Raw genomic sequence first — 15,657 nt, 5'->3', positions numbered from 1 at the left:
GTCAAAGAAAAGATCAAGAGAGAGTTCTCCATTCAGAGGTAAAATTATGATATTTTTTTTTTTTTGATATTCTGAAATATTGGTTATTTTGGTTGGGTTCGAGGCTTGCCGAGAACTTAGCCATAGGAACGAGGCTTGCCGAGTCCCTAACCATGACTTACCACAAGTATAAATATATACAATAAAATATACACACATAAATCATAAGTAAATCCAATATACATACACTATTAACAGATTTTCAATCCATTTAGGTTAATCATATTTGATAATCATCATTTTGCAGAAATAATAGTTACTTTCAAAGTCAGTGCTGTTGAGTATCTAAATCAATGAATAACTGTTATTAAATCTCATGTTGTTTATTTGTAGATGTTAGACTAGATGGTTCAGATGATGAGTTTGATGAAGAGTTCAACAACTGGATGTCATGTAGCCAGGAGGAAATACAGCAATTCATCAAGGCACAAGAAAATAAGAACACCGCCAAGAAAACTAATTCCAACATGACAACACTTGCCAAGTGGTTAGAGCAAAATAGAGGTGAAACAAGACCCCTTCAATCCATCCCTCCACACAGACTTAACAGTCACCTTTGCAAGTTTTTTATGGATGCCAGGAAAAGTAACGGTGAAAACTATGAACCATCATCCCTTAAAGGTAAAATTTCGCACTTTAGAAACATTATTAAAGTAATATCCAATATTATAAAAACATGGGCCTCAGATTGGCAAGTTTTCACTATTACTTTAACAGATGTTAACAAACATGATAAAGAAATTGAAGTTTAATATTTTGGTAAACATCCACATCTTTAACTAACTGTCATTCTGATAGCAATGTATAGTATATATTCCAAAATTAGGAACCTGATTACAATCTGATTACAGTTTGTTTAATAGATGACACATAATATTTGAACGTCTAAAATTTCAAAGTAATTATACAAATCTAAATTTAAATATATTGTTATGCTGATTTTAATTTTGGTTTATTCTACATTAGGATAATACACTTAATATCAAATTATTATTTAGACCAGTCTGCTTATTACTAAAAGTATGAAGCATGCTTATCTTCAAGTTCTTAAAGACATTTTACTTACAGGAATGTTATCATCATTCAACCGACATCTGAGGGAACACAATTACGCCTACTGTCTCATTAGGAGCGAGGAGTTCGCCCAGCTTAATATGGTCATTGCTTCCAAGCAAGTGGAACTGAAAAGAAGTGGGAGAGGAAACAGACCTCGTAAAGCGGATTGCCTCACAGAGGATGAAGTCGACAGGCTTTACTCATCAGGTAAATCCATGTTATGATAAATTTATTCAGCTCTTAACATCCAAATATCCTGTGACAATTAGTTCTTTAGCTATGAAAAACATATGAAAACAGCTAAAACTTTTGTAACGAGCGAAGTGGTGCTCTTCACATGTATGTTATAAAAGGTCTGTATGTAATGTATAATGGGCCGGTGTTCTCTTTACTGATATAAAGTCTCCCTCCCTCCCCCAGGTCAACTGGGATCACACACACCGGAGGCGCTCCTGCACACTGTATGGTTTAACAATACCATATACTTTGGTATGAGAGGAGTGCAGGAGCATCATGAAATGAAGTGGGGCGATTTGAAAGTGAAGCAGGACGGTAATGGTTACGATTATGTCGCCTTCTGTGAGCGATCTACAAAAACAAGAGGTGGAGCAGATCCAAATAATATCAGGTAAGGAAAATAAATTGGTGATGATTTGTGAGTATGAATATTATATAAATACAACTTAATGCGCAACAAAACCAAAATATTCAATTGTTTAAAATATACTTTAAAAAATTGATTTTAATGTAATTTGAAATCATCTTCTGGTATGTTTTATGGATGAAAGAAATGTAACTCTTATGAATTATAATGAGTGACCTTACACAAATAATGTTTTAATTAATCAGTAAAATAGATCATCAATGATGTGAAAGATCACTATTTCTATCTATCATGTGTTTGTCTTACAGACAAGTTGAGCCAAAGATGTGGGCTACTAAGGAGAACCCAGAACGTTGTCCTGTGAGGATGTTCAAAAAGTATTTCGAATTGAGGCCAACACACTACATGAAGGAAACTGATCCCTTTTATATATCAACGTGTACAGACATGAATAAGTCCAAGAAGTGGTTCAGGGGACAGCCAGTAGGGATAAACAAGTTGGGTTCCTTCATGAAATCTATGGCGAAAGCAGCAGGTAATTTATGTTTAACTATATGATCTAAATATCAATATCATAAGAGAACATGTAAATTGTTCATATCAATACATGATAATGTTTACACTACAGTGATGATAACTTGATTTAATTACTAAATGCAGATTTAAGATAACAAATGTAATAAAGTTTTCGAATAAACCATTATGATTCAGGTTTGACAGATGGAGGACCACAAGCCAAAAGGTTGACCAACCATAGTGCGAGAAAATATGTTGTCCAAAAGTTGTGTGATGCTGGTGTTCCCAGCAACCAAGTGATGCAGGTTAGGAGCTTCACTAAATGCTAAATCCATGAATATTCAAAGTTAAATAATCAAATTTCATGTTTGAAAAATTGTAAAGATCTGTGCAACTTCTTTATGTCAACGTGATACAAAGAAAATACTTATAACTAAATTTTAGGAATGAAATTGACATACCCCATATCTCATAAAAATGTATTATTTATTAAGCTTATTGATTGCAGATATCTGGCCACAAGAATGTGCAAAGCCTAAATGACTACAGTTCACTGAACAGCAACCAACATAGAACCATATCTAAGATTATTGGTGGACAAGCAAAAAGACCCAAAAGCACACAAGGTCCTGTGAGCCCATTACCAGACCCTGTGAGCACCATGGTGTCCAGCCAGATGTCCAGAACAAGCTCCGAGCAGAGGGAGAGCCACACAGTCAATGTCTCCAGGGGTGTAGATCCCGTGCAGGGAATGTTCAACAATGTATATGGGGGCACATACAACATCACAGTTAATTATTTTCAGAATCAACAGTATTAAAGACAATGTATAAAATGTTGTAAATATTTGATAACTGTTGAAATGATATTTTATTGTTTACATATATCCTATGTCTTTATGTTTCACACACAATAAACTATTGTGCTTGTCAAATTCATTGTTGCTTGTCATTCTCAAATGTGTGAAAATTAGACAACTGATTTAGTAACATTTTTGGTGTTATGATGGTAAATAGTATGTTCAAAAGTCAAATATTGAATTATTCACTGTAAAATTAGTTTAAAGAGCAAAATTCGTGAATTAATCGTGATTAATCTGCCACGATTAGAACTCGGCAAAGCCTCGTTCTAATCGTGGCAGATTAATCACTCGTGTGTAGATTTTTCGGTAACAACCGAACACAGTGGTTAATCCTCTATTTATACACGATGTAGGCCACGTAAATCAATTTATACAATTGTCAGAAATGTAGACCATGGTAGATACAGGCCTCACCTTGTCAGGTTTGATGTTTCAGGTAAATACGTCGTTCCACTTGAATTTCAAATGTATTCAAACACGGCTCGATTTAAAGAACTTGATTCAGCTTGCACCAGGTTCATGTTGACAGGAAAAACCAAGTTGCACCAAAACAAACCAGGTTGCTCCCTCGTCCCATGAATTTATCAAAGTTGAAACAGGCCGATCTGCTGCCATAAATTGATGTTTTGTTTGTTTGTTGTTTAACATCGCACTCAGCAATATTCCGGCTATATGACGGCGGTCTGTAAATACTTGAGTCTGGACCAGACAATCCAGTGATTGATATCATGAGCATCGATCCACATTCAATGGGGATCGATTACATGCATCAACCAAGTCAGCAAGCCTGACCACCCGATCCCGTTAGTCATACATTAATGACTCAAAGTTGAGGTGAAATGGGGCTTAAGGTCGCGTACAAGATTGTTCAACTTATATATGTAGCAACTTGCATGCACGTGTGTGTCTGTGTGCTTGTGGCTGCATGCACGTGTGCAGACTGATGCCAATTTATAGTGCTAGCCAACTGAGTAACCATGTCGCAGTTTAACACGAATACCCCACTCAGACAGTAAACTGACTCTGAGTCGACCAGTCCTTGTTTAAGCCCCTTTTATGCCAAGCGCAAGAAAGGGTAACAACAAGTACCCAATTGCATGCGCCAATCATGTAGGTTTGTGAAACACTACATTCCTGTACATTACTACAAAGTGTCTATAAGCTAGACAAACATGTTGAAGGTTGCAACTACACTACATTCACACTATATTCTGTACATCACACCCGGGAGTCTATAGAAGCTAGACGGACATGTTGAAGGTTGAAACTACAATACATTCACACTATAATATGTACATTACACCAGGGATTCTATAGAAGCTATGAACATGTTGAAGGTTGCAACTACACTACATTCACACTATATTCTGTACATTACACCAGTGAATCAACAGAAGTTAGACGAACATGTTGAAGGTTGCAACAACACTACATTCACACTATATTCTGTACATTACATCAGGGAGTCTGTAGAAGCTAGACGGACATGTTGAAGGGTTGCAACTACACTACATTCACACTATATTATGTACATTACCCCAGTGAATCAATAGAAGCTAGACGAGCATGTTGAAGGTTGCAACTACACTACATTCACACTATATTCTGTACATAACACCAGAGAGTCTATAGAAGCTAGACGAACATGTTGAAGGTTGCAACTACACTACATTCACACTATATTCTGTACACCACACCAGGGAGTATATACAAGCTAGACGGACATGTTGAAGGTTGCAACTACACTACAGTCACACTTTATTCTGTACATCACACCAGGGAGTCTATAGAAGCTAGACGAACATGTTGAAGGTTGCAACTACACTACACTACATTCACACTATATTCTGTACATTACACCAGGGAGTCTATGGAAGCTAGACGAACATGTCGAGGGTTGAAACTACACTACATTCACACTATATTATGTACATTACACCAGGGAGTCTATAGAAAATAGACGAACATGTTGAAGGTTGCAACTACACTACATTCACACTATATTCTGTACATTACACCAGTGAATCAATAGAAACTAGACGAGCATGTTGAAGGTTGCAACTACACTATATTCGCACTATATTCTGTACATTAAACCAGTGAATCAATAGAAGCTGGACGAACATGTTGAAGGTTGCAACTACACTACATTCACACTATATTCTGTGCATTACACCAGGGAGTCTATGGAAGCTAGACGAACATGTTGAAGTTTGAAACTACACTACATTCACACTATATTATGTACATTACACCAGGGAGTATATACAAGCTAGACGAACATGTTGAAGGTTGCAACTACACTACATTCACTCTATATTCTGTACATTACACCAGGGAGTCTATGGAAGCTGGACGAACATGTTGAAGGTTTAAACTACACTATATTCACACTATATTCTGTACATTACACCAGGGAGTCTATTGAAGCTAGACGAACATGTTGAAGGTTGCATCTACACTACATTCACACTATATTCTGCACATTACACCAGGGAGTCTATAGAAGCTAGACAAACATGTTGAAGGTTGAAACTACACTACATTCACACTATATTCTGTACATTACACCAGGGAGTCTATTGAAGCTAGACGAACATGTTGAAGGTTGAAACTACACTACATTCACACTATATTCTGTATATTACACCCGGGAGTCTATAGAAGCTAGACGAACATGTTGAAGGTTGCAACTACACTACATTCACACTATATTATTAACATTACACCAGGGAGTCTATAGAATCTAGACGAACATGTTGAAGGTTCAAACTACACTACATTCACACTATATTCTGTATATTACACCCGGGAGTCTATAGAAGCTAGACGAACATGTTGAAGGTTGCAACTACACTACATTCACAATATATTCTATACATTACACCAGTGAATCAATAGAAGCTAGACGAATAGTTGAAGGTTGCAACTACACTACATTCACAATATATTCTGTACATTACACCAGGGAGTCCATGGAAGCTAGACGAACATGTTGAAGGGTGAAACTACACTACATTCACACTATATTCTGTACATTACACCAGGGAGTCTATTGAAGCTAGACGGACATGTTGAAGGTTGCAACTACACTATATTCGCACTATATTCTGTACATTACACCAGTGAATCAATAGAAACTAGACGAGCATGTTAAAGGTTGCAACTACACTATATTCGCACTATATTCTGTACATTACACCAGTGAATCAATAGAAGCTGGACGGACATGTTGAAGGTTGCAACTACACTACATTCACACTATATTCTGTACATTACACTAGGGAGTCTATGGAAGCTAGACGAACATGTTGAAGGTTGAAACTACACTACATTCACACTATATTATGTACATTACACCAGGGAGTCTATAGAAGCTAGACGAACATGTTGAAGGTTGCAACTACACTACATTCACACTATATTCTGAACATTACACCAGTGAATCAATAGAAACTAGACGAGCATGTTGAAGGTTGCAACTACACTATATTCGCACTATATTCTGTACATTACACCAGTGAATCAATAGAAGCTGGACGAACATGTTGAAGGTTGCAACTACACTACATTCACACTATATTCTGTACATTACACCAGGGAGTCTATGGAAGCTAGACGAACATGTTGAAGGTTGAAACTACACTACATTCACACTATATTACGTACATAACACCAGGGAGTATATACAAGCTAGACGGACATGTTGAAGGTTGCAACTACACTACATTCACTCTATATTCTGTACATTACACCAGGGTGTCTATGGACGCTAGACGAACATGTTGAAGGTTGAAACTACACTACATTCACACTATATTCTGTACATTACACCAGGGAGTCTATTGAAGCTAGACGGACATGTTGAAGGTTGCATCTACACTACATTCACACTATATTCTGAAAATTACACCAGGGAGTCTATAGAAGCTAGACAAACATGTTGAAGGTTGAAACTACACTACATTCACACTATATTCTGTACATTACACCAGGGAGTCTATTGAAGCTAGACGAACATGTTGAAGGTTGAAACTACACTACATTCACACTATATTATGTACATTACATCAGGGAGTCTATACAAGCTAGACGAACATGTTGAAGGTTCAAACTACACTACAGTCACGCTATATTCTGTACATAACATCAGGGAGTCTATAGAAGCTAGACGAACATGTTGAAGGTTGCAACTACACTACATTCCCAATATATTCTGTACATTACACCAGTGAATCAATAGAAGCTAGACGAACATGTTGAAGGTTGCAACTACACTACATTCACACTATATTATGTACATTACACCAGGGAGTCTATAGAAGCTAGACGAACATGTTGAAGGTTGCAACTACACTACATTAACACTATAGCCTGTACATTACACCAGTGAATCAATAGAAGCTAGACGAACATGTTGAAGGTTGCAACTACACTACATTCACACTATATTCTGTACATTACACCAGTGAATCCATGGAAGCTAGACGAACATGTTGAAGGTTGCAACTACACTACATTCACGCTATTTTCTGTACATTACACCAGGGAGTCTATAGAAGCTTCACGGACATGTTGAAGGTTGCAACTATACTACATTCACACTATATTATGTACATTACACCAGGGAGTCTATAGAAGCTAGACGAACATGTTGAAGGTTGCAACTACACTACATTCACATTATATTCTGTACATTACACCAGGGAGGCTATAGAAGCTAGACGAACATGTTGGAGGTTGCAACTACACTACATTCACACTATATTCTGTACATTACATCAGGGAGTCTACATAAGCTAGACGAACAAGTTGAAGGTTGAAACTACACTACATTCACATTATATTATGTACATTACATCAGGGAGTCTATACAAGCTAGACGAACATGTTGAAGGTTCAAACTACTCTACAGTCACGCTATATTCTGTACATTACATCAGGGAGTCTATAGAAGCTAGACCAACATCTTGAAGGTTGCAACTACACTACATTCACAATATATTCTGTACATTACACCAGGGAGTCTATGGAAGCTAGACGAACATGTTGAAGGTTGAAACTACACTACATTCACACTATATTATGTACATTACACCAGGGAGTCTATAGAAACTTAAGGAGCATGTTGAAGGTTGCAACTACACTACATTCACACTATAGTCTGTACATTACACCAGGGAGTCTATAGAAGCTAGACGAACATGTTGAAGGTTGCAACTACACTACATTAACACAATAGCCTGTACATTACACCAGTGAATCAATAGAAGCTAGACGAACATGTTGAAGGTTGCAACTACACTACATTCACACTATATTCTGTACATTACACCAGTGAATCCATGGAAGCTAGACGAACATGTTGAAGGTTGCAACTACACTACATTCACGCTATTTTCTGTACATTACACCAGGGAGTCTATAGAAGCTTCACGGACATGTTGAAGGTTGCAACTACACTACATTCACACTATATTATGTACATTACACCAGGGAGTCTATAGAAGCTAGACGAACATGTTGAAGGTTGCAACTACACTATATTCGCACTATATTCTGTACATTAAACCAGTGAATCAATAGAAGCTGGACGAACATGTTGAAGGTTGCAACTACACTACATTCACACTATATTCTGTGCATTACACCAGGGAGTCTATGGAAGCTAGACGAACATGTTGAAGTTTGAAACTACACTACATTCACACTATATTATGTACATTACACCAGGGAGTATATACAAGCTAGACGAACATGTTGAAGGTTGCAACTACACTACATTCACTCTATATTCTGTACATTACACCAGGGAGTCTATGGAAGCTGGACGAACATGTTGAAGGTTTAAACTACACTATATTCACACTATATTCTGTACATTACACCAGGGAGTCTATTGAAGCTAGACGAACATGTTGAAGGTTGCATCTACACTACATTCACACTATATTCTGCACATTACACCAGGGAGTCTATAGAAGCTAGACAAACATGTTGAAGGTTGAAACTACACTACATTCACACTATATTCTGTACATTACACCAGGGAGTCTATTGAAGCTAGACGAACATGTTGAAGGTTGAAACTACACTACATTCACACTATATTCTGTATATTACACCCGGGAGTCTATAGAAGCTAGACGAACATGTTGAAGGTTGCAACTACACTACATTCACACTATATTATTAACATTACACCAGGGAGTCTATAGAATCTAGACGAACATGTTGAAGGTTCAAACTACACTACATTCACACTATATTCTGTATATTACACCCGGGAGTCTATAGAAGCTAGACGAACATGTTGAAGGTTGCAACTACACTACATTCACAATATATTCTATACATTACACCAGTGAATCAATAGAAGCTAGACGAATAGTTGAAGGTTGCAACTACACTACATTCACAATATATTCTGTACATTACACCAGGGAGTCCATGGAAGCTAGACGAACATGTTGAAGGGTGAAACTACACTACATTCACACTATATTCTGTACATTACACCAGGGAGTCTATTGAAGCTAGACGGACATGTTGAAGGTTGCAACTACACTATATTCGCACTATATTCTGTACATTACACCAGTGAATCAATAGAAACTAGACGAGCATGTTAAAGGTTGCAACTACACTATATTCGCACTATATTCTGTACATTACACCAGTGAATCAATAGAAGCTGGACGGACATGTTGAAGGTTGCAACTACACTACATTCACACTATATTCTGTACATTACACTAGGGAGTCTATGGAAGCTAGACGAACATGTTGAAGGTTGAAACTACACTACATTCACACTATATTATGTACATTACACCAGGGAGTCTATAGAAGCTAGACGAACATGTTGAAGGTTGCAACTACACTACATTCACACTATATTCTGAACATTACACCAGTGAATCAATAGAAACTAGACGAGCATGTTGAAGGTTGCAACTACACTATATTCGCACTATATTCTGTACATTACACCAGTGAATCAATAGAAGCTGGACGAACATGTTGAAGGTTGCAACTACACTACATTCACACTATATTCTGTACATTACACCAGGGAGTCTATGGAAGCTAGACGAACATGTTGAAGGTTGAAACTACACTACATTCACACTATATTACGTACATAACACCAGGGAGTATATACAAGCTAGACGGACATGTTGAAGGTTGCAACTACACTACATTCACTCTATATTCTGTACATTACACCAGGGTGTCTATGGACGCTAGACGAACATGTTGAAGGTTGAAACTACACTACATTCACACTATATTCTGTACATTACACCAGGGAGTCTATTGAAGCTAGACGGACATGTTGAAGGTTGCATCTACACTACATTCACACTATATTCTGAAAATTACACCAGGGAGTCTATAGAAGCTAGACAAACATGTTGAAGGTTGAAACTACACTACATTCACACTATATTCTGTACATTACACCAGGGAGTCTATTGAAGCTAGACGAACATGTTGAAGGTTGAAACTACACTACATTCACACTATATTATGTACATTACATCAGGGAGTCTATACAAGCTAGACGAACATGTTGAAGGTTCAAACTACACTACAGTCACGCTATATTCTGTACATAACATCAGGGAGTCTATAGAAGCTAGACGAACATGTTGAAGGTTGCAACTACACTACATTCCCAATATATTCTGTACATTACACCAGTGAATCAATAGAAGCTAGACGAACATGTTGAAGGTTGCAACTACACTACATTCACACTATATTATGTACATTACACCAGGGAGTCTATAGAAGCTAGACGAACATGTTGAAGGTTGCAACTACACTACATTAACACTATAGCCTGTACATTACACCAGTGAATCAATAGAAGCTAGACGAACATGTTGAAGGTTGCAACTACACTACATTCACACTATATTCTGTACATTACACCAGTGAATCCATGGAAGCTAGACGAACATGTTGAAGGTTGCAACTACACTACATTCACGCTATTTTCTGTACATTACACCAGGGAGTCTATAGAAGCTTCACGGACATGTTGAAGGTTGCAACTATACTACATTCACACTATATTATGTACATTACACCAGGGAGTCTATAGAAGCTAGACGAACATGTTGAAGGTTGCAACTACACTACATTCACATTATATTCTGTACATTACACCAGGGAGGCTATAGAAGCTAGACGAACATGTTGGAGGTTGCAACTACACTACATTCACACTATATTCTGTACATTACATCAGGGAGTCTACATAAGCTAGACGAACAAGTTGAAGGTTGAAACTACACTACATTCACATTATATTATGTACATTACATCAGGGAGTCTATACAAGCTAGACGAACATGTTGAAGGTTCAAACTACTCTACAGTCACGCTATATTCTGTACATTACATCAGGGAGTCTATAGAAGCTAGACCAACATCTTGAAGGTTGCAACTACACTACATTCACAATATATTCTGTACATTACACCAGGGAGTCTATGGAAGCTAGACGAACATGTTGAAGGTTGAAACTACACTACATTCACACTATATTATGTACATTACACCAGGGAGTCTATAGAAACTTAAGGAGCATGTTGAAGGTTGCAACTACACTACATTCACACTATAGTCTGTACATTACACCAGGGAGTCTATAGAAGCTAGACGAACATGTTGAAGGTTGCAACTACACTACATTAACACAATAGCCTGTACATTACACCAGTGAATCAATAGAAGCTAGACGAACATGTTGAAGGTTGCAACTACACTACATTCACACTATATTCTGTACATTACACCAGTGAATCCATGGAAGCTAGACGAACATGTTGAAGGTTGCAACTACACTACATTCACGCTATTTTCTGTACATTACACCAGGGAGTCTATAGAAGCTTCACGGACATGTTGAAGGTTGCAACTACACTACATTCACACTATATTATGTACATTACACCAGGGAGTCTATAGAAGCTAGACGAACATGTTGAAGGTTGCAACTACACTACATTCACATTATATTCTGTACATTACACCAGGGAGTCTATAGAAGCTAGACGAACATGTTGAAGGTTGCAACTACACTACATTCACATTATATTCTGTACATTACACCCGGGAGTCTATAGAAGCTAGACGAACATGTTGAAGGTTGCAACTACACTACATTCACACTATAGTATGTACATTACACCAGGGAGTCTAAAGCAGCTAGACGGACATGTTGAAGGTTGCAACTAGACTACAGTCACACTATTTTCTGTACATTACACCAGGGAGTCTATAGAAGCTAGACGGACATGTTGAAGATTGGAATTACACTACATTCACACTATATTCTGTACATTACATCAGGGAGACTACATAAGCTAGACAAACAAGTTGAAGGTTGCAACTACACTACATTCACATAATAGTCTGTACAATACACCAGGGAGTCTATAGAAGCTAGACGAACATGTTGAAGGTTGCAACTACACTACATTCACAATATATTCTGTACAATACACCAGGGAGTCTATAGAAGCTAGATGAACATGTTGAAGGTTGCAACTACACTACATTCACACTATATTCTCTACATTACACCAGTGAATCAATAGAAGCTAGACGAACATGTTGAAGGTTGCAACTACACTACATTCACGCTATTTTCTGTACATTACACCAGGGAGTCTTTAGAAGCTAGACGGACATGTTGAAGGTTGCAACTACACTACATTCACACTATATTATGTACATTACACCAGGGAGTCTATAGAAGCTAGATGAACATGTTGAAGGTTGCAACTACACTACATTCACATTATATTCTGTACATTACACCAGGGAGTCTATAGAAGCTAGACGAACATGTTGAAGGTTGCAACTACACTACATTCACATTATATTCTGTACATTACACCAGGGAGTCTATAGAAGCTAGACGAACATGTTGAAAGTTGCAACTACACTACATTCACACTATAGTATGTACATTACACCAGGGAGTCTATAGCAGCTAGACGGACATGTTGAAGATTGCAACTAGACTACAGTCACACTATATTCTGTACATTTCACCAGGGAGTCTATAGAAGCTAGACGGACATTTTGAAGATTGCAATTACACTACATTCACACTATATTCTGTACATTACATCAGGGAGTCTACATAAGCTAGACGAACAAGTTGAAGGTTGCAACTACACTACACTCACATAATATTCTGTACAATACACCAGGGCGTCTATAGAAGCTAGACGAACATGTTGAAGGTTGCAACTACACTACATTCACAATATATTCTGTACAATACACCAGGGAGTCTATAGAAGCTAGACGAACATGTTGAAGGTTCCAACTACACTACATTCACACTATATTCTCTACATTACACCAGGGAGTCTATAAAAGCTAGACGAACATGTTGAAACTTGCAACTACACTGCATTCACAATATATTCTGTACAATACACCAGGGAGTCTATAGAAGCTAGACGAACATGTTGAAGGTTGCAACTACACTACATTCACACTATAGCCTGTACATTACATCAGGGAGTCTATAGAAGCTAGACGAACATGTTGAAGGTTGCAACTACACTACATTCACATTCTATTCTGTACATTACACCCGGGAGTCTATAGAAGCTAGACGAACATGTTGAAGGTTGCAACTACACTACATTCACATTATATTCTGTACATTACACCCGGGAGTCTATAGAAGCTAGACGAACATGTTGAAGGTTGCAACTACACTACATTCACACTATAGTATGTACATTACACCAGGGAGTCTAAAGCAGCTAGACGGACATGTTGAAGGTTGCAACTAGACTACAGTCACACTATTTTCTGTACATTACACCAGGGAGTCTATAGAAGCTAGACGGACATGTTGAAGATTCGAATTACACTACATTCACACTATATTCTGTACATTACATCAGGGAGACTACATAAGCTAGACGAACAAGTTGAAGGTTGCAACTACACTACATTCACATAATAGTCTGTACAATACACCAGGGAGTCTATAGAAGCTAGACGAACATGTTGAAGGTTGCAACTACACTACATTCACAATATATTCTGTACAATACACCAGGGAGTCTATAGAAGCTAGATGAACATGTTGAAGGTTGCAACTACACTACATTCACACTATATTCTCTACATTACACCAGTGAATCAATAGAAGCTAGACTAACATGTTGAAGGTTGCAACTACACTATATTCACGCTATTTTCTGTACATCACAGCAGGGAGTCTTTAGAAGCTAGACGGACATGTTGAAGGTTGCAACTACACTACATTCACACTATATTATGTACATTACACCAGGGAGTCTATAGAAGCTAGATGAACATGTTGAAGGTTGCAACTACACTACATTCACATTATATTCTGTACATTACACCAGGGAGTCTATAGAAGCTAGACGAACATGTTGAAGGTTGCAACTAACATTCACACTATATTCTGTACATTACACCAGGGAGTCTATAGAAGCTAGACGAACATGTTGAAAGTTGCAACTACACTACATTCACACTATATTATGTACATTACACCAGGGAGTCTATAGCAGCTAGACGGACATGTTGAAGATTGCAACTAGACTACAGTCACACTATATTCTCTACATTACACCAGTGAATCAATAGAAGCTAGACGAACATGTTGAAGGTTGCAACTACACTACATTCACGCTATTTTCTGTACATTACACCAGGGAGTCTTTAGAAGCTAGACGAACATGTTGAAGGGTGCAACTACACTACATTCACACTATATTATGTACATTACACCAGGGAGTCTATAGCAGCTAGACGGACATGTTGATGGTTGTAACTAGAGTACAGTCACACTATATTCTGTACATTTCACCAGGGAGTCTATAGAAGCTCGACGGACATGTTGAAGATTGCAATTACACTACATTCACACTATATTCTGTACATTACATCAGGGAGTCTACATAAGCTAGACGAACAAGTTGAAGGTTGCAACTACACTACATTCACATAATATTCTGTACAATACACCAGGGTGTCTATAGAAGCTAGACGAACATGTTGAAGGTTGCAACTACACTACATTCACAATATATTCTGTACAATACACCAGGGAGTCTATAGAAGCTAGACGAACATGTTGAAGGTTCCAACTACACTACATTCACACTATATTCTCTACATTACACCAGGGAGTCTATAAAAGCTAGACGAACATGTTGAAAGTTGCAACTACACTACATTCACAATATATTCTGTACAATACACCAGGGAGTCTATAGAAGCTAGACTAACATGTTGAAGGTTGCAACTACACTACATTCACACTATAACCTGTACATTACATCAGGGAGTCTATAGCAGCTAGACGAACAAGTTGAGGGTTGCAACTACACTACATTCACACTATATTCTGTACATTACACCAAGGAGTATATAGAAGCTGGACGAACATGTTGAAGGTTGCAACTACACAACATTCACACTATATTCTGTACATTACATCCGGGGGTCTATAGAAGCTAGACGAACATGTTGAAGGTTGCAACTACACTACATTCACACA

General features: G+C 37.7%; 1 protein-coding gene across 1 annotated transcript; it reads left to right on the top strand.

Moving 5' to 3' along the window:
- The first annotated feature begins 380 nt into the window (after nt 1-380).
- LOC125374204 (zinc finger MYM-type protein 2-like) lies at nt 381-3,035 on the top strand. The gene is made up of 5 exons (XM_048385111.1): nt 381-660; nt 1,108-1,302; nt 1,516-1,723; nt 2,008-2,182; nt 2,724-3,035. Exons 1-5 carry the CDS (start codon nt 426-428, stop codon nt 3,033-3,035), a joined length of 1,125 nt encoding a protein of 374 aa, XP_048241068.1. The 5' UTR covers nt 381-425.
- Nucleotides 3,036-15,657: the final 12,622 nt, after the last annotated feature.

Source organism: Haliotis rufescens, unplaced genomic scaffold (assembly GCF_023055435.1).
Source record: "Haliotis rufescens isolate VD_foot unplaced genomic scaffold, xgHalRufe1.0.p SCAF_53, whole genome shotgun sequence".
Classification (NCBI taxonomy): domain Eukaryota; kingdom Metazoa; phylum Mollusca; class Gastropoda; order Lepetellida; family Haliotidae; genus Haliotis; species Haliotis rufescens.
The sequence above is the reverse complement of the archived record's forward strand: the minus strand, read 5'-3'. Positions and strand labels throughout refer to the sequence as shown.